Source organism: Anopheles coustani, chromosome 2 (assembly GCF_943734705.1).
Source record: "Anopheles coustani chromosome 2, idAnoCousDA_361_x.2, whole genome shotgun sequence".
Taxonomy (NCBI): Eukaryota; Metazoa; Arthropoda; class Insecta; order Diptera; family Culicidae; genus Anopheles; species Anopheles coustani.
In genome coordinates, this window is record NC_071289.1 from 56,334,230 (window position 1) to 56,353,786 (window position 19,557).

The window sequence follows — 19,557 nt, forward strand, 5'->3', positions numbered from 1 at the left end:
TTAGATTGAGCTCGATTTATTATAAACATAAAATATGTATAGCCAAAGGCAAGTTTTTCTCCAAAAAGTTCTTAAATCAGAATTGCTATTTAAAGCATTCGTTTGAATACTCCACGGAAAAGTTATATTTTTCACATTTAAAAATCATTTTGGTATTAGTTGATTTGACCACGATCCGTAGTGAATGTGGGAACTACACTTTGTATTCATCATTTTTTATTGAAGTTTCCCACACGTTGAATGACGTTGCTAATTCATTATTTTGCTTTTTAAATTGAATCACTTCCATCAGAATGAGTCTCCATTACCCTGGATTACGAGAACGCGGGTTTGGGATAGTGCGGGCACGTTCGTTCCGGTGCGCACGACCTCTCCAACGAGTATACTATCCACCGGGTCCTCCACTACTTCCTACGGATCTACCCTCGGCGCTGCAACCGCTCTTCTGCCCGGCCTAACCAGCACCACCGCGATCTACCAGCAGCTCATGAATCGGACCGTCAACAACTACTACGCCGCCGTGAACCAGAATGGCAAGAGTTTGAAGATCAATGTGGACAACGTGTGGAACCCGGTGGATCAGTATATCTACGGGCCGACGGTGAACAGCATCTTCAACCAACCAGCCCCTACAGCGCCGAGCGATGGCATTCGTGGGCGTGGTTCGGGCTACGGATCCTCGGGATATCAGGACAAGTACTCCAAGCACAAGGGCAAGTCGGAGATGGGCGCCGGGAACTACGTGCAGTCGGTACGCCATGGGAAGGACTCGTCGGTGGGCGGCTCGGGAAATGAGCTGTCACGCGAGCACGGACGCAAAGATCGCCAATCGTCCAAGTCGAGCCTGGCATCGCGTCGACTGATGGCGGAGTTTTTCGATAACGAAGCACCGAAGCTGTGCGATCATATGACGGTGGAGAGCAAGGGTCACCGGATGCGACCCTGTACACCGCTGGAGAGTTACGTTAGCACTGGCCGAGACTTGGTAAGTAGAGGGAGGGTTCTTAGCGTTCCGTGAAAGATCAGTGCTGTCATTTCCTTGCCTTCTTACTGTTTACTAGAAAATTGAGTTCCACACCATGACCGGAACGTCGCTGTTTCCATCGAGCTTTGGGATCAACTATGAGTTCGTCGACACAGAGCTAGGTGGTGAGCCCTACCTGGGGACCGGCAAGAAATCACTGGAGCCCAATGAAGATCTCACTAAGGCGGCAGACGCATCGGTTCCGATTCTTTGCTCGCGTGTATTTCGCAAGCGAAAGGGTGACTTCCAAGCGCCACGCAACGTGTTTCTGCATGGCCGAGGAGGGGCGAAGAACATTTCCTGCCTCTACCGATTTGAAGCTTCCGTCGGAGAGAGGGTAAGTCGGAGTTTTGGGTCATGCTAGGGGAGAGCGACCTTTTAAGTATCGTTGCCTTGACTCTGCCCCTACGTAGGTGCGTGTTGAGCTGTTCAACGTATCGTTCGGAGAGTTTGCGACCTGCGTCACCGAGAGCGATGGCCACACTGGACGAGCCCGTTGCAGTCCGTCCGAGTCGGAAGCGGACAGCCGAATCGGCGAGTTGCGTATCTTCGACGTGCCCTACCCGGACGTCCGTATCCCTCTCGGGTGCTTCTGTGACAATACCAGTAGCACCTACAACGCGCCCCTCACCTTTATCTCGAACTCGCGAACGCTGGAACTGACGTTCATCGTGACGCGGCTCAACATCTCCGAGGACTTTGCGGACGTCTACTTCCACGCGGCGTACGACTTCATCCGGGTGCCCGAGTGTCGCCGGAGATTGCGGCTGCGTGGTTCGGGCGGCGAGGATGAGATGCACTTCCCGCTGAAGTCGCACGATGCCAGCTGCGACGGGCTGCCGTGGTACATCGAGGCTCAACAGCAAGACCGCAGTCTGTTCGTGCGCACCTGGGGCAGCTTCCTGGCGGTCGAGCCGACCGCCGAGGATTACTCCAAGTGTCACACGCGCAACCGACTGATCGTGTACAGTGGTGTGCCGCTGAAGATAATGCGCGTGATCTGCCCTTCGACACCGTCCGGCCGGTCGTCCGCACTGCACATCTTCAGCGAGGACTGGCTAAGCAATCAACCCTTCCTTAGCTTCGACAGGTAAGAGAACCGTTTAAACCGCATCGATTCGATGTGTCACACAACCCGAATTTGAATGCCTCTATACGTCTTCCATAGGCCTGTCAGTATGGTGCTAGAACCGATCCTGAAGGAGCAAGGAAGCATCGGGTTCTCGTGGCTCGAGATCCAGCGGACCAAGGCGTCGCTGATACAGCAGCTCGACCTGCAGACGAACTTCACCGCCAACGACACGCTGGTCGAGTTCGGGCTCTATCCACGCGAGAGCGAGTGCGAGTATCGCTGTCCGGAGCTGGACGCCTGCATCGGCAGTGCCCTTTGGTGTGATGGTAAGTGTTTTTTTGAAACGATTATCGAGCATTATTTTTATACCAATAACATTGTGCAAGACCAAACAAAAATCCAAAAAATCCTCTTACCACTCCATGCCTCATTTGATACTACTACTGCTCTTTTCACACCGCATGAAAGTGCTGTCTCATGACAGAACGTCCAGTTTTGGCAATCCTTTTTCGGCTGTTCTCATGGCTGGTACACTTCCATCGGGTAGTGGGTTGCAAGGAGACGTGAGTGAAAACAACTGTGAAACTGTCAGTGAACAATACACTTTCTCTCCTCCATTGTCTGTGGCTCGATTGGATTTCTGGTGTTGGACGCTTGCCAACGTCAGCTACACCCTTTTGTTCCACTTGATTCATGGAAGTGAACTGCTGAGCTGACAAACGTGATACTACACTTCCTTTGTAAAACCATGTGGAAACAACTTATGAAAAGCAAAAAGTAGATACAGGAATAAAAAAGTTTCACTCAAATCATCGCACACAGAAAGTCCTGTCAATCACCTTAAAATGAACTATTACCAAACTCACACGTAAGCCAAAAGTTTTACTTATTTATTTTCGAATGACAGACGTTACCGCTTCGTTGAACCAAATGTTTTATCCAAGTTTTTGTTTCTAAGCTTTGTCTCTATAAGGTTGTTGAGCGTGTTGTTACTTAGTAAATTTATATTAAAAATTGTCAATTGTTTTGGTTAAAGTAGAGAAAACAATTTAAGGACGTTTAATTTTGGGCATTGTAATTACAAGTAAGAGACAATTATACGGTCTATGACATCAACATACGAAATGTTAGATGCTGCAAAATGGATGAATAATTAAATATAATTAAGCTAATTTTCAAGAATAATCGATTTTGGACTTCTGCCTCACTCGGCTACGAACTAAACTGAACAATAATGAACTAAAGCTTAAAACTGCGCTGTGTACCAATCCGCAAATGGTATAAACTAGAGTTATGTAATTTCGGTATAGATTCATGAATCTGAATGATTCTTTACATCGCTTTCGAGATTCATAAATCTTTTAATAAGTGATTCGTGAATCACAAAGATACGTGAAATACTAGCATAAAAGTAAAGAATAAAAATCGGAAATTCAAGAATCATTAATATTCGTGAAAGAGCCATGAAAGATTCACGAAGATTCATTAAGGTTTCGAAAAATTCAAGATTCAAGAATCCCAAAAGAATTATGAATCAATCTAAATGAATCTTAGGTTAAAGATTCATATGAATGAATGTCACCTAAAGATGTACAAAGCACCACACTAATCTTAACACAAGGGTACATGACACCTAACCAGATACAAAGATCGGCACTAGAGTTTTGCCCAAAGCATCTTTTGCGGAGATTCATTCATATGAATCTTTCAATCGATATTCATTCAGATTGATTCATGAATTGATGAAAATTCGAATCTGTTATTCCAATCTGTAGGTTTTATCCATGCACCTTTGGGGTTTATGAATCACTCATACAGAAATTCTAGGATCTCAAAATCAAAGCAACAATTTATTCCAATGTATAAATCTGAGTCTGAATTACCCAACTCTAGTCAACATGGGAGGTTAAGAAAAGCGAGCTACAAAAAGGTTGCATTTACTGAATGACTGTGACCGTGACACATGACTTATTTCGAACGAACTCAATGATTAAACTCCCTTTCTGAGCAATATTTCGTTCAGTACAAGTACTGACTAACAGATACCCTCATGCCACTGTCATTCCTCTTATAACCTCTCCCCAGGCCGTCCAAACTGCCCGTCCGGGTATGACGAGAGCGAGCAGGAGTGCGGCAGCCGGCTCATCGAGCTGCCGGGCGGTATTTACGCGGCGTTCGGGTGCGTGGCGGCCGCCATCTCCGCCTGCCTCATCTTCTGCTTGCTTGTGATGGTGAAGAAGCGCCGCAAGGCGAACGAGAAGCTCAAACCGGCGGGACCCGGTGCGGCGGCCTCGCTCAACGGTACCCTCTCGAAGAAGGACTACAAGAAGGAGCCACTGTTCTTCGATCCGGACTCCTGACACGGGCTTCAGCCGGTCGAGTTCATCCACGTCGACCGGGAGACGACCGTGTGACATGCTGTCTACCTGGATATGGATGATCTGGCGTACTGCTAGATCGCTTACCAATCCCTTCGCCCGTTTCCGGTGCATGCCAAACCTAGAAAGGTCCTCCTTCCTCCGCCCTCACTTCCTGTGCAGCGATGCACAGTCCGAACAGTATTCTTTCCTCGCCTCTATCCCTCACCACGCCCCCATACTCCTCCATCCATCTCTCTCTTAACCCAGTAAAATGAGTGAGCGATCATGCGACGGCCATGAAGCAGCAAATGGTAAGCGAAGAACAATTTCTAGCAAGTCCAAACGCCAACTGTGACACAGCGCACCAAACCATCCACCATCCAGGTGGCCAATGCCAGATGTATGGCAAGGGGAAGGGGACAGGCAACTCACCCCATCCACACACAACTATTTAGGTTATTCGATGAAAGTATTAGTAGCAAGAGTTTTCCCAGCCCAAAAACCAGAACCCGGTCGGATTCGCTTCTGTAAATGCACATAGAGGCGTACAATCTTGCCTTCATTAGGTGAGAGTGGGAACCAAATGCAAATAGAGGATCGAAAATGAAGGGAAAGAAAAACTCGCGTGCATTCGTTATTTTCCGTTTTTAAAACTATGGGAAATGAAAATGATACCGATGATGATATTGACCGTCGCGTTCAAGTACGGACGAGCAAAGTAGCACAAAGCTGTTTCCTAGTAAAGAAAAACAAAAGTATATTTAAATTATATAGTTGAACAACTGTAGCAGCACGAAAAAAACTAGAAGCACACAACAAAAACTACACTTACACAACAATCGTACTAAAAAGAAGGTGAAAAAAACACAAAACCAACCAATCATACCGTTTCAAACCGGTGGAAACCCTTTCTAAGGTGACGATATGGAAGAAAGGCTTACTCTTACCAAACCCGGCTGCCAATGATAAAACAAGAAACCCAATGTTAGGAGGGTGAAATGATCGAACCCTTGGGGGTGGTTTGCACCCAGGCCATCCCATTTTTCGCTGCACACTTTATCTACACGATCTTACGAAGAAATTAATGATGAAAATGATAGAACTATGGCACTGAGACGGTGACAGAAAAGTACTGCCTTTAGTTTTTATTCTATTGAAAACATTTGAAATGTCGAATAGAGTACTCCGAATAGGGAAAATGCAAGAGTTTTGGCCACTACGTGGGCAAAGAAGCAAAAGCTAGCTCAATGATCGGTGTGATTCGTGAAGAAAGTATGGTAAAAGTTTTCTTTCTTTTCAGCACAAATGATATACATTCTGTTGAAATCTAGAGTATAGGAACTATCGAAAAGGCATTAAATATAAGTGTTTCTTTTGTTCGACTTTTAAACATTGCCTTTTCCTTGCGCCCTCATCTATAATGATAAAAAAATTTGGATGTTTCTAAGAAGTATACCAAATTGAGAGAGAATCAATATGAACAGTGGGTTTTTATTATGGGTATGTTGGAAACATTTGGTTCAAAGTCTCTCATTATTCCACCGTGAATTTAATCCACTAGCATGATAATGGGCGCTGGTTGATCAAGCATACATCTGACATGAACAATTTCATTATCCTGTTTCAGATAAAATCAGAACAAATCATTTAAAAACGTTCTTCAAATGTCTCGTAATGCACATATAAACTCATTTTAAAACATTAAACCGAACAACTGCTTGATTCGTTTTTTTAAACAGACAAAAATCCATGCTTCAATCGAATAAGTACGTGCGTTCTATCCCATAGATTCAAGCCACCCGAATAAAGCGTATAAATATGCCCTGTCTTTAGGTAAATTAGAGAAAATATTTTTCTAATCATACGGCAAAAGCAAACCTGACGACAAAGGATAATTGTTCCAGTAAAACACAAACTCTGTGCACAAGTCCTGCCCAAGGTGGAAAACTTGATGCAAACACATCTCTAGCTGTAGCTCACACAACAAAACGGAACCGAATCAAAACGATAGATAATGGCGAACGACAAAAAAAACACACGGGAGAGAAATTTGTAAAGGTCAGTTACCCACAGGAAAATTGAATGATCAAAGGAAAACAAACACGATTTGCTTTTACTAAACGGTGACAAAGAAGAATCAAACCAATCAGAAGTACTTAGGCATGACACAAAAAGATGAAAATGACAAAATGGCAACTTTGATTTTCCTACTTTTTTTTTATTTCCGCGCTTTCTGTGGCGTACATTTAAGATACATCCCTTAACAAATGCAAATTTTCATGAATTTTTCCAAATTTGTCCTTCCGTACGATATTTCTCGTTCAAATCACTCCATCGCATTCTCTTTTTCTCTTCACATTCCTTCACCTTCCCAAATAAAATCGGTGATCATGTTTGCTTTCTCTCGTACGATGTATTTTAGTTGAAACGGCCATAGATCAATGTACTTAAGGTGTAGTGTAGGTAAACACAATGTATGCACATTCCTGCTTCGGGAAACATTTCTGTGCACTGTCAATAAGTGAGTGAATTAAGTGGTTGTCTGTGTGTTTGAAAGCGTACTCGTATGCATGAGGATCGTGTGAACGTGAGAGGAGCTTTAGCGGATCTAGCATCTTCTGATAAGAAAACAAAGACTCTTGAATGTTTGAATGTTTTCGTACGCAGTGTTAATTAGAATAATTTAGAAAAGCAAAGAAGCAAACCGAAGATGCAGTGTAGAAGCAAACGAGTAGAAATTAAAAACAATCCAATGAATTGAATGAAATGAAGGCAAACCTTGAGAATGGGACAGGGAGAGGAAGAGAGAATGCGGGAAAATTTGGACACGGAGAGATACATACAAAACCGTGACAAAGCAAAGTGAATGATCACGACGCAAGGGAAAGAAACTTGTGAAAACTATTATAAGGTAAAGCAGCAACATAAAATACCCCATTAAACATTCACTGGAAACCGGCAGAAACTGGCAACCGAATTGATAATTTTCGTGCACTATTTGTAAAACATGAAAAACGGGATGGCAAAATTAAATAACTAGAAATACAAGTAAAACTGACCCGGGAAAATCGATGAGCTGGTCACCTTGAAACAGACAAGGCACCTGTATGAAGGTATGTTAGGTGACATTCTACTAACAGGAAGACGTCGGAAAAGTTTACAAATCTTCAAGGCGATATCTATAAAATGGTGAAAATTGACAAAAAAGGAAAACTGCAAAGAAAACGTTTAAAAAGCTAAGAAACTCGATAAGATGTTCTCCACAAAGGAAACGACAGGAAAAAATCGTAATGCCCACGCAAAGCCACACTCAAAACCAAAGCAACACGATATTATGCAATTGATAGATACAAACGAAAGAAGGAAATGAACTCTGCCACAGCCTATGCCACCCATTGCGGTGGTGTGAAGAAGGAAGCTGAGCAAGAAACTAGATAATCCAGGCGACAAAGCTCCAACAATTGGACTTTGTTTAGGTGTACATATAGAGCAGTTAAATCCGGGACGCGGTCCGGCGAAGGACAGATTTATAAAGAAAAACACACAACCACGTGGCGCAGGAAGGGAGTGCCGAAAAAGGCAGCCAGTAGCGCGAAACCGACTCGCAAAAAGTGTAATACAAGGTACAGAGAAGCAGGAAAACTGAACGGAAGGATGGGGAAAGTAAAAAATTAAAAAATAAACAGTGGCCAATGATTGACCGAAAGAGTATGCCCGCCTGTTGTTCCAGTTCCTTTGAGTATCCGAATTTGTAAGCTTCACTTCCTAACGCCCAAATTTAGACTACAGCGGTTCACGATCGACCTGTGGCAAACTGCTCGAAATAATTAACTGCAAGTCGATCAGTTTATGGCGCCGACGACCGGCAAAAAAGCAATTTCCTCCACGTGATCGTGAAGAACGTGGTCAAAACAAAACCTCCGTTAACAACCGGCCGCACCGAACCATGTGGAGGCGCATGATACGCACACCAACGCAAACGCGCAAGGGGGTTAGCTACCCCATGATCGACTTCATGCGTCGGTAAGCGACGAACCCAGGTTTGTTCGAGCTGACGAAGCATATCGTTTGGAGCTCGTGTTTCCGAGTCGTCGTGCATGTTGTCAGCAACATTTTAGAGCTTACGTAGTGCCATTCGAACCCGTAGAGTTGGGCACCGTACACAGTCAGCCTGACTGTGACACATTCCGGACCAACCACCGGCACCACCGAACCAGCTGATGAGCCCCCTGTAGGGAGCACAAGAGAAGTACCAACGTTAGTGCCCTGCTTTAACGCTTGTGTTCGTGTAACCGGTGTGGCTGTCCATGCCTACATGTGTGTGTGTTTGTAACGTGAGTATAGTGGGAGTCATCAGCGACGACGGGGTCTGCACAGCTGGAAGGCTCCAAAAACAAAACGAACGGCGGATTCCCCACCACTCGGCACAAGACGGCTAGAGCGGGACGGCATACCATGCTTGGAGCCTCAGCATACCACCCGCATTCCCTTCCCCCATTCCCCCCTCAACCCACAACCAACAGGAGGCAGTGAAATGTAGGTCTCTTCTCTGCAGCAACGTGCGACGGTGAAAGGGGACTCGGCTTGGGCCGCGGATGGCGGGAAGGGTACGGGAACGGACGGCCCGGTACGAGCGGACACCAGAAGAAATAAACAGAAAAATTACCGTAAACAGCTTCAGTTAAGCCGCGGACGCTAATCGGAACAGTTCGCAACACGCACGGTGCGTTTTACGGTGAAGATCCATTCGACCAGAGAGTCTCGTCGTCGGTTGGTTCCGTTTTTGTGACACTTTGGCAGGGTGAAGAATTTGATCTAACTGGAAAATCTAACGCTCGAAAAAAACAAACCCCGAAAATAATTTGCAATCAAAACCAAGTGAACAAAAGCTTTAACTTCGTTTTTCCTTTCCAACGTTGTATAAGCGGAACTATAACGAACGTCCATTTAACGTCAATATTTACTCACAGTTTAGATTGATCTCGATATCCTGTGGACTCTTCCTCGGTTGTGTTCGAGGAGCGAAGAACCAAAATCGAATTACTGCATAGCTATTTCCTTCTCCTGTGTGTTATTCTTCATTTTCCTGCTCAACCGGAAATCGAGTAAAAAGGTGAAGGTGAAAATAAATCGAATTTTTCTTCCCAATTCGAACAAAAGTATCAAACTGTGCGCCGCGCTCGACGTATCGGTGGAAACTAGCTGTCATCGCAGTAGCCATCGGCTGCCAGTGTCAACCTGTGTGCTTGCTTGTGAAGTTTGATTCATTTCATCAACAATCAAGTGCTAGAACCTAGAAGGAAGTTCGAACCAAGCGGAAACCAGCAACCGGAATCTAATCTTGCGCGGTCCGGATGGGACGACAGGGGAAAACCCCCGTTAATCTACGCTGAGTCTACGGTCCATTGTGCAAAAATAGGTGTGTTTTCCGCGCGCGACACTTCCGTCAACGGTCCATTTTGCCGGTGATAACCGGAAGCAGATACGGTGCCGTCTTGTATCGCGAACGTCGCTAAGGGAAATGGTACATCTTTGGCGCTGAGTGAATGGTCGATCGAATATCCGCAAGGAAAGGAGAAGAGCCCGCAGCGAGCCTTCTGACGGTCAGCTGATACGGGGTGGCGTTGTGGATGAAATAAAAAAAAAATCAATACATCGTAATACGCGCGCGCGGATTAATGGAATGTCGGTAATCTTCCCCGGTATCATTTCGTGAAGTTCTGTGGTTCAGTGAAAGGTACGACATTGGCGAAGCTCGTGCTTAGAAGTGGTACACGATCGACCGGATTCACACACCTTCCCCGGGTGGTATTTCGGGTGGAAAGTTTTGCCATCGCATCGCCAAAAGTGTGCCTGCGCCCTGCCTCGAAAAGTCACATTTTAACAAGTTTTTTGGGGGAGAAATTATTACACACCGACGCGACGGTGGATGAGCAACCCGGCCTAGCCCCGTTTTGCCAACATCGGATCGCCGCACAGTCTGCGCCGTCAACAGAGTGCTAAGTGAGCGGATCAACATATTGGGAATCGAACCCGAAAATTTGACACATTTGCAGCCATGGACTACTTGCTCCGCTATCGCAGGATGACTGTTCCGAAAAGGTAAGCAACTTTCTTTGATTAATTTTAGCCGAAGGAATGTTTGACTGTTTCGAAAAATGTGGCAAGTGGATTCAAAAACAAAATTTTACCCTATTCAGTGTTTTGCTAATCCATATGAGCCCTGAAAAGGTTCTTCAAACTTATATTTGAAGCATTCGAAAAACGACAACTTTTTCAATAGTTTGAATTATGTAACGACATACAGGACAAAACGGACTTTCACTTAACTCGAATAGAATCGTCTTACTAATTCATTCGAATTATATTTATTTGTTTATTTATTCGTATCGTCTATTATGTCGTATGTCTATATGTGTATTACTAGTATCAGCGAGTAGCCTGAACCACAAATTCGAGCCTCAACTATCTTATACTAATCATCCCACACTCATTCTCTGATATTGAAGGGAAGCTTCGTTCTTATACTTCTACTTTGGAATGTAGTGATAAAATTTAACACCTACGTTCCCAAATATTGTTTGAGGTGAAAGGTGGTACTTATCAACATTTGTCAACAACACACTCTGTTTCCTACATTTTTTATCGGATGTCCAACCAAAAGAGCTTAGAAATCCATAAAACAAAAGAAGTAGAAAGAATTTTCAATGTGCTACTTTCTACAAATAGATGCATCACTCTTGACACCGGTAATCATAAGGGACCACGCGACGGATATACATTTTATCGACATGCTCAGGCAACACTTTAAGGTTCCCCGGAGCCATCAACACTTTGTCTTCCTGTTTGCCATTTACACGCCGAGCCGGATAACCGCAGGCAACCGTGTAACACCATCTTCAGGCGGCTGATAACTCTTTCTCGTCACCACTTTTCCCGCCACTTGCTGAAACATTGTCAGGACTCGTATTTCACCAACTCCACCAACGGTTGGAGCGCGTGCTTCGGGCGGAGAATGGGGACTCGGAAATTACAGCCTCCGCTAATAGGAAAGGCAAACACGGACAGACTCTGCCAGCAGCTGGCTCGAGGAGGAGAAGAATTATGAACTAACCATAAAGCGTTACACTCTAATCACGAAACGGTACACGTCGCGGCGGAAACATATTGTTTCTGTTGCAGCCTGTTAACGATCGAGCCTTTCGGGGCGCTGCAGAAGGGCTTGGGAATAAGATCTAATCCACCGTTGCTGGCGAACGGCAACAAATTACACATCCATGCGCGTCACCCTCGCCCTCGACACCTCGTAATGAACCATCGCTTTTTTATGTCTTTCTCCCGGCTCCGACTCCGAAGACATCTGCATGCAAGACGGAAAGTGCAGATGCAACCGGTTGTCTTTTGAATAAAAGCGAGTGTACAAAACACGGTAAATCACTCCGACATCTCCGGTCCGATGAAAGGCTGATTGCTATCCGAAACGAAGCGTACCGCCGGTGTCGGGAGCGTAAAAACAGCTCCTAAAACCCGTCCTTCGCTACAACAACAATCAAAAATAATCAGTAACAGCCCTCCAAAGTTCAGGCCCTCATTCATCAAAAAAGGTCGGAAAAGCGGGCGGCACGAGCGGGAAACTTCCCGGAAAAGCTTCGATCCGACCAGACGCTGCACAATCACTTGACCCAACCGAAACGGTCACGGCGCGTCATGCTGCCGATGCAACTACCCGCAGTTCACCCTGCTCCGTGGATGCACTTCGGGACCTCTAGCTAACCTCTGGACCATAGGGGGAGGCACTCTGGTGCACTGCGTCGGGGCCATGCCTTTCTCTTTCCTTTCGAACAAACAAACGGTCCGCCTAAATCCAGTTACCAGCTGTATAGAAGCGTTTGAAGTAGGGAATACGATTGGCCAAAGCGAGCAGTTGGTTAGGCGCGTGCCACGATTTTTGTTTTCCAACATGTCGCGGTGGACGCCCTAGAAGTGGCTATCGATCATTACGTGGCGTGGCTAAGAACAGGCTCTAGTAGGCAAATTAAAGCCCTCGCAGCTTCAATGTGGCACACGGTTCGGCTGGAGCACACCTACCACCGGTCCGTCTAGCTCGTAGAGCTCTCGTTATTCATGAGCCCGATCAACGCGCAAGCTGCTCGGAGGCCTTCATAGTGGGACAAGAAAAGTGTAACACATTTGATTAAAGTAGGAGTTTTTATGCAACGGGGTAGCGCCATTATATATTATAGCGCGGAAAACTGTCTATTTACACGATGTCCAATATATTCTCGTACACTTTGCTCGTCGAGCCGTAGTGGACAAGCCACATATACTTTCCACAATTTTTTTTTAAATATTCTAATATATCTACACAAGACATTTTTGTTTTTTTTATTACCACCAATCGTTCGTTTGTTATTTGAACATGCCAAAATACTGGGATGACTTCAATAAGCATAAACGAACCCGTGTCTGTTTTCTGACAAAATTCAATTGTTCTGAAGCACTCTCAGGCTATTATATACAAAAAGGCAGGTTTTTTTTTTAAACGTGCCGCTTGTTTTTATCGAAAAAGACGTTTAGAGCAGCGCACTACATTCTAGATTGAAAATCTCAAAAAGAGAAACATAGAAAAAAATTTAGAAGATAAATGATTACCTGTTCAAAAAAGACAAAACACCTGTTAACACAGCTAATTTGATCCATTTCTGATGATAGACAAAGAGTTTGCTGCTTTTTAGATAAAAATTATTGGCTCCAGATCACCAGATCTTATTCCAATGAATAACTTTCAGTGGCCAAATATGATATCAAATATTCACAAGGAAAATAGGTGCTCTTTGTCTCAGTTAAGTGCCATAATCTTTCGATTTTGAGACAAAAAATAAGCCATGGCTAATAGCCTGCCGCATGAAACGGGGTTTGAAAACGTTATAGTAATAATTCGCAAACATATGCAGCAATTAATCTACAAAGAGATAGATTTCAATTAAAAAAAAAAAACAACCGATAAAATTCGTCTTAATGGTTGTTTGACATTGTAAGAAAATTTATTGGACACTGTGTATGTTGTGGGAATTTGTACCAAGGCGTTCAACTTAGCCTTGTTCTGAATGTCTGAATCAACCTCAATGGATCTCAATCTATGTGGATTGGTTTTCGATCTATAGAGTAAAATTTCTTTGGCACGCACTTCTTCTTCACTTCGATGTATTTTTCTTTTAAATATTTTATGTAAATTTAGATTCAATAGCTTTTATCCAATCACCTTTCCACCGTGCCACCGAGTGCACTTCAACGCAGGAAAGTTTGCGGTACACGGCACGTACTAGACCAAAATCTAGAGCGAGCGCGATTAAATCGATCGAATCGACGCAGTCGACCAGCTGTCGACTGATGCCGTTGGAGTAAAGGCTTACGGTGGCAACGCTCGCTCGCTAAAAGTTGATTAGCCTTATCGAGCTCGGGCCTACAGCCTCGCACATGGGTAAGACCACCAACCACAGACAAACGCCCAAGATCGCAAGCTCGGCGTTCCACCAATCGGCGTGTCTCGAGCCGACGGTTCCCAGTGCGTACGCAAGCGCAACCGAAAGTGTTGGCGCATGTTGGGATTTTTATTCCCCTGCCACGAGCAACAGTACGCACGAGCAAGTTTTGATTCGCGATACCGCGGGGCCGCTTACGTTGGACGCATGTTTCCATGACGACCGCACGGTGCTGAGCGTGCGCTGAACTCGCCACGGGCCGGAGTCGAGAAGGAGCCGAGAAGCCAAGCCGGCGGAGGTCGATAGACGCCGTCAGCGAACTCGTCCGATGAATTTGAATCACGTAGAAACGCACCTCGCATGCACTGGAGCAACATACCGACACGAACGCGCCCGGTCGGAAGCGGAAGGCACCGCTGGCTGGAAGCCGAGGGATGCCAGAGGAGGCCACTTTGTGATTCGAAGACGTTCAAATGTTCGTTTCGTTCGTTCGGGGTGGAAAGTGTTTTTTTTTTTTGTGAATGAAGCGAATGAAAGTGGATCAGTTTTATTTCTCTGGTCTCGCCGTATTAATGACGATTAGATCGAAAATTCCACCCACCATCCGGAAAATGTATGCATCACGTATGTGTACACTCGTTTGGCCCGGTGGGAATCGTCAGCCAAGTGAACGAGGAACCGGCACGATCCATCACAAATGCGATGGCCTTCGCAGCCGAAAGCCTGTAATGTATTACGGGCTCGAAGGTAAAACGCGAGAGCCAAAAAAAACGAAAAGCCAATCCAAACCAACGGATGGAAAAAAATTCACTTTCTTCGCATGGCGTTCGCAACCATCGCCCTAGCCGTTACTCAATTCCATCGTCATCGTCTTCTTCGGCGGCCAAAGGTAGTAAGACATTTCCAGCCAGCCCAGCGTGCGATGACCGAGTCGGAGATGAATTTGCCGGGTGTTTAAGACAAAACAAAACACAAAAACAAAAACGAATAGAAAAATGGCCTGGGTAAAAGGAAATGTTACGCAAAAAGAGAGTAATTTCGAGCCCACGGAGGGAACTAAAAACTGGACATGTAGGAAGACGATCACGAAGTTTCAATTTAACGGACATGGTTGGTGCTCTTTGAAGCAATGCTGAGAGATGCGTAATGTTTTTTGTCGCAGTCGTATGTTAAATTTAATCAAATGAATGTCCTGCCAGAAACAGTTCCATTTGATAGTTAGCGTTTTTTTATGTCCAAAGCTGAAGCTGTAATGATTTTTTCTTGATTTTATCATACACGGAAGACGTTCAAGTGCAGTGTAAAAAATAAGGGTTACTGAAATGAATTGAAAATACCCACCAAACAAGATTTATCTTTCGTTTCGTGCGAGCGAACGGCGGCGTGATCGAGTAAAAAGTAAAAGTGCATTTCGACGCTCGCTCCCGGTGAATGTGCAGCGAATCGATCAAAGATGCCTCGGAGATGATCGTGCGTGAAAAGAAGTTCACCTTACCCGGCTCTCGTGCGCGGCGTGGATGACCGATCCGTTCCAATAGTGTTTTATAACATCGCAGAGCAGACGGAGGTTTGAGGTGGAGCAACACATGGAACATGCTGTTGAACGTTTTAATGTTCCAGGGGTCGTTTCAAAATTAATTAGTTTCAAGTGAAGTAGAATTGAAGATACATTGTTCAAAAACGGTGTCATAACTGAATTTATAAATGTCTTACAAATGTCTTTACTTCACGAAATATTGCATTTTATTTTATAAATATTGACGATAATGCAAATATCCTGGGTAAAAAATCTGAAGTAAAATTAATCATTTTTTTCTAGTAACAAACGAAAATCAAAAGCTTCGATAAAATTGGGCCCAAAGCAAGGATAAGATACAAATTCCAGATTGCGAAACAGGCATTTATTGCAAACAGTTAATATCCTTACAAAACGAGTGAATGACTGGCGCTAATCCTGTCAGTTGATGATGGCAAAAACGCGTTCCCATGAATAATTGTGAACACTTTTCGTTTTGCCTCACCGCATAAGCCCAGCTTCTCTTCTGATGGACGTTTAATTTGGATCATCCCTTCCATCGTCTCGTGTTATCGTTATTTTTTTGTTCGCCCTCGCTTCCCAAATATTATTTTTCATTCGCTACATTCATTTGCAGCTCCGTACGAAAATGGTAAATAACAAATAACAAATCCATCACTCAGCCTACCGATTGGGAACCGTTTTTACCCAGTTGGAAAGGACTCCACCACCGGACAATGGAGTTTTTCTGTAGCGATTTCGATAGTTCATCGGCCGTTCGGCGGTGTTTCCCTTTGCTATCGATGGTCCGGGGTTGGAAACCGGCCTCGCGTATAATGTATCGACAAGTCGTACAACAATTCACGCTCCATCATCCACCCGGTGATTCCCGCGGGTGAGGGCGCGCGAATGTATAAAAAGACATTGAACGCGATAGAGAAAAAATCAGTTCAAAACCGGGAAAGCCGCCCGCCCGCTCTGGATGGAAAATGTACGCTTTCAAATGGAAATGCTTTCGTTCGCACAAACAGGCTGCTTTTGACATATTGAAGCGTGATTGATTTTGAAGCGCGTTTCGATTGAGCGAAGCGAGACAAATAAAGGCGGCTCCTAAATGTCCCAACATGCTGGGAATAAAAAATTGAAGAAAAATATTAAATACACACAGCTGAGAAAAGCACGAAGCGGTGGAACTAATGGGAAAATCGCGGCTCAGACGACGACATTTCTAAAGTGCCCACGATCACTAGCCACCAACGTCCCGGCCGAAGGAGTGCGGGCAATTTCGAAATGAACCCCCAGCGTACGACTCCTTGACGACTCGCAAACCTTTCTCTTTTCGACTTCGGGCCCATCGAGAAAGTGCACTATTTAAGCTGCCGTGTGCAATTTTCCCATTTTTGGAAGACTCTCCTACACTACGGCGGAGGCTGTTATCTGCAACACCTCTTATTTCCCCCCCGGGGGGTTCGGGGAAGTTCAACCCGGGACGGGTAACGACTTGACAAACCCATCACCGCGGTGACCGTGGCCAGGACCAGGCCTCGTCCGGCAGTGCGTTGCTCTTTGGAGCAGCATGAATCAATGCGCAAAATAACCTCTTGCGGCCCACTCGAACCGAACCCGGATGGGCTGCCAAAGGCCAGACGCACTACGTGCTTTCAATTGCACTTTCAAATTCGACACTTGATGCCGCGCGCATGGTTCCGCAATGGCGCATCGGTGAAATGGAAGCCGGGAGAAGAAAGCGCACAGAAGATCGTACCGAAGAATGGCACGAAGAGGAGAAAATGACAGTTATTTCTCAAAAACAAAACTGTTCCCCTGTACGGGAAGCCTCTTGACACTTTATAGTGTCATTTGAAAGGAGTAGCGTTTCAAGTTCACAGAAAATTGAAACACTTAAGAAAAACCACGAAGAGTTTCAGCATCTACAACAAGCAAGAACAAAAATCAAGTTAGGGATCGGTTACGATCGAAAACTCTCATAAGAAGGAGGGTAATGTGAGACATTTCGAGGGTAGTTTTCCAACGACAGTATAAGGCATAAGTTTAAGAATATGTTTAAAGATCTGTTCTATACAAACCACCTTGGCATAACCTTTATATTTACCCATAACCAGACAAAAACATAAAAGTGCAACTTACCCCACCGAGGCCTCTTGTCACATTTCCCCCCACAAATGACTGGTTCAAAATTGTTAGCTGAATTGGATCGCTACTCTTAAACGCATTAAAAAATGGCACCATTTACGATCAAGCTTAGAGAATTAAAGGTAGGTGTCGTTTGCCACAGATCCGGTTGCAGAATGGCCGAGAATTAAAGATCGATCGTATAGCCAATCGCCGAACCCGGCCTTAGGCGATCCCGAATCGCGATAAAGGTTCAAACCGTCTTCAGGCGTCAGACGTCGATTAGAAATCTCCATATTCACCCGCCGGTGAGGATGCTTATCCCCTTTTTCGGTTGACCTTCCCCAACGCACCGGTAACAAAAAACCCAAAACACATTAATTTCATCGCTTGCAGCAAAGGCGCAAAAGGCGAGACGTCTCGTGCTGTGTCAGCCCCGTCGATCGCGATACTTTCGACGATAATTCACCGCCATCGTGCGACACATGGTGGTGATGGGAGAGTAAGGGGGGACCGCTTCCCGAAAACGAATGCGAACCCCGTATCCTAAGCTTCGATGAGCCATTGCCTTAAGCCATCGCCATATCTACCGCTGACCATGGCGTCCATGGACCGACGGGGACGATGTTCAACTGCCGACACTAGATTAGCGAACTGTCGCCACCGACATGCGGATGCGATCGTCGAATGCGACTCGCGAAACAGCATGACCTTTCCGGTCCGCGCGACCGTCTATTCAACTTAGTTCTGTTGTGTCTTTCTTCTGAAAGAAGATGAACATTTTCGACGTTTTCCTTTTTGAAGCTTTTGTTTGCCACGAGGGGGCGGGTCACGCTTGTATTAGTGGCGGCAATAAAATGTTTAATGACCAAAATCGCGCATACATTTATTGCGCTCACGCCAAAGAATCTGTTGAAAAATCGCCCAGTAGGAGGTGGACAGCTTTCTGTTACAAGAACAACAGCTAGCTTTTGAGAACGAAAATTCTTACATCTTTCTCGCGAGAGAGGAAGATTACAAACAGCAGCCGAACTTCGAACTTGGCTCGGTTCTTAAAATTAGATGCAAATTGATGATGGCTCATTAGCAAAGACTCATTAGGAAAGCGCCCGAAGAGTTTGGATTTCTTTCTGTCATCTTACTCACGATCGGAAGGATTCTTATGATAATGATGATAACCTTTTAGACTAGTATAATTGCGGTAAACAAAGAACAGAAAAAGAGCATTTTAAGTAAAACCAATCGATTGCTTTAAATTCAAGAGATATTCTTTTTGCAATCAAATAGGAAAGTAGAAAATCTCCCACCAAAAGTAAAATTCTTGTAGTAAAGAGATTAACCAATTGGCTCAATGGCCTGATTGATTTCATTTGGTTTAGTATTGCCACATATACTTTCCATTCCATTCCATTTACTCATCCATTCCATTTACTACGTGTCCAATGCGTAAAATTACACTTCGCTGATGGTAAAAGAAAGTTCAGTAGATTTTGGTTTTTTTAAAGATGTTGGTTATTTTGTAAAATCGTTGGATGTTTTAGTTCCTAAGCTATTCACAATAGCAACATTCAGTTTAATCTTCAAATTCAAATATATTTAGAGTGCATTACGCCCTCTTAGTGTATTTTCTTTATTTCTGAAACAATAATTATATTTAAGTAAGTTACAATTTAACCACTTCTAGAGCCAGCGTTTTTAAAGCAAGCCTTAAAAAAAAGTCCCAGACAACAATCTGCACCGAAATAAAATACTCTTCTGGTCGGCTTACCTTAATCCTCCACACAAAGCAACTCAGAACGTACGATATTTGAAAAAGTCAGCCAGGCGTTGTCCATTTGGTTCGTCGCTAAGGGGTCATCACAGCTACCTCGCCTCGACAGAACCCAGCAAAAGCAGCGCGAAGGAACCAGATGGTGGCAGCGGAAACTCGAAACAACAACAAAAAAACGCATAATAACACCAAAGAGCGC

At 44.7% G+C, this 19,557-nt stretch overlaps 2 protein-coding genes across 2 annotated transcripts in view; both read left to right on the forward strand.

Annotated features, from left to right (window-relative positions):
• Positions 1–4,456, forward strand: part of LOC131265403 (uncharacterized) — a 54,138-nt gene extending 49,682 nt beyond the window's left edge. Inside the window, exons 10-14 of the mRNA XM_058267662.1 lie at positions 293–985; positions 1,062–1,361; positions 1,438–2,114; positions 2,193–2,422; positions 4,182–4,456. Of these exons, the coding sequence (XP_058123645.1) occupies positions 293–985; positions 1,062–1,361; positions 1,438–2,114; positions 2,193–2,422; positions 4,182–4,456 (2,175 nt within the window). The remainder of the gene's footprint in view (positions 1–292; positions 986–1,061; positions 1,362–1,437; positions 2,115–2,192; positions 2,423–4,181) is intronic.
• A 6,068-nt stretch (positions 4,457–10,524) lies between these two features.
• LOC131262459 (heparan sulfate 2-O-sulfotransferase pipe) overlaps positions 10,525–19,557 on the forward strand; it is a 126,303-nt gene continuing 117,270 nt past the window's right edge. The window contains exon 1 of the mRNA XM_058264464.1: positions 10,525–10,558. Coding sequence (XP_058120447.1) covers positions 10,542–10,558 — 17 coding nt within the window. The 5' untranslated portion in view covers positions 10,525–10,541. The remainder of the gene's footprint in view (positions 10,559–19,557) is intronic.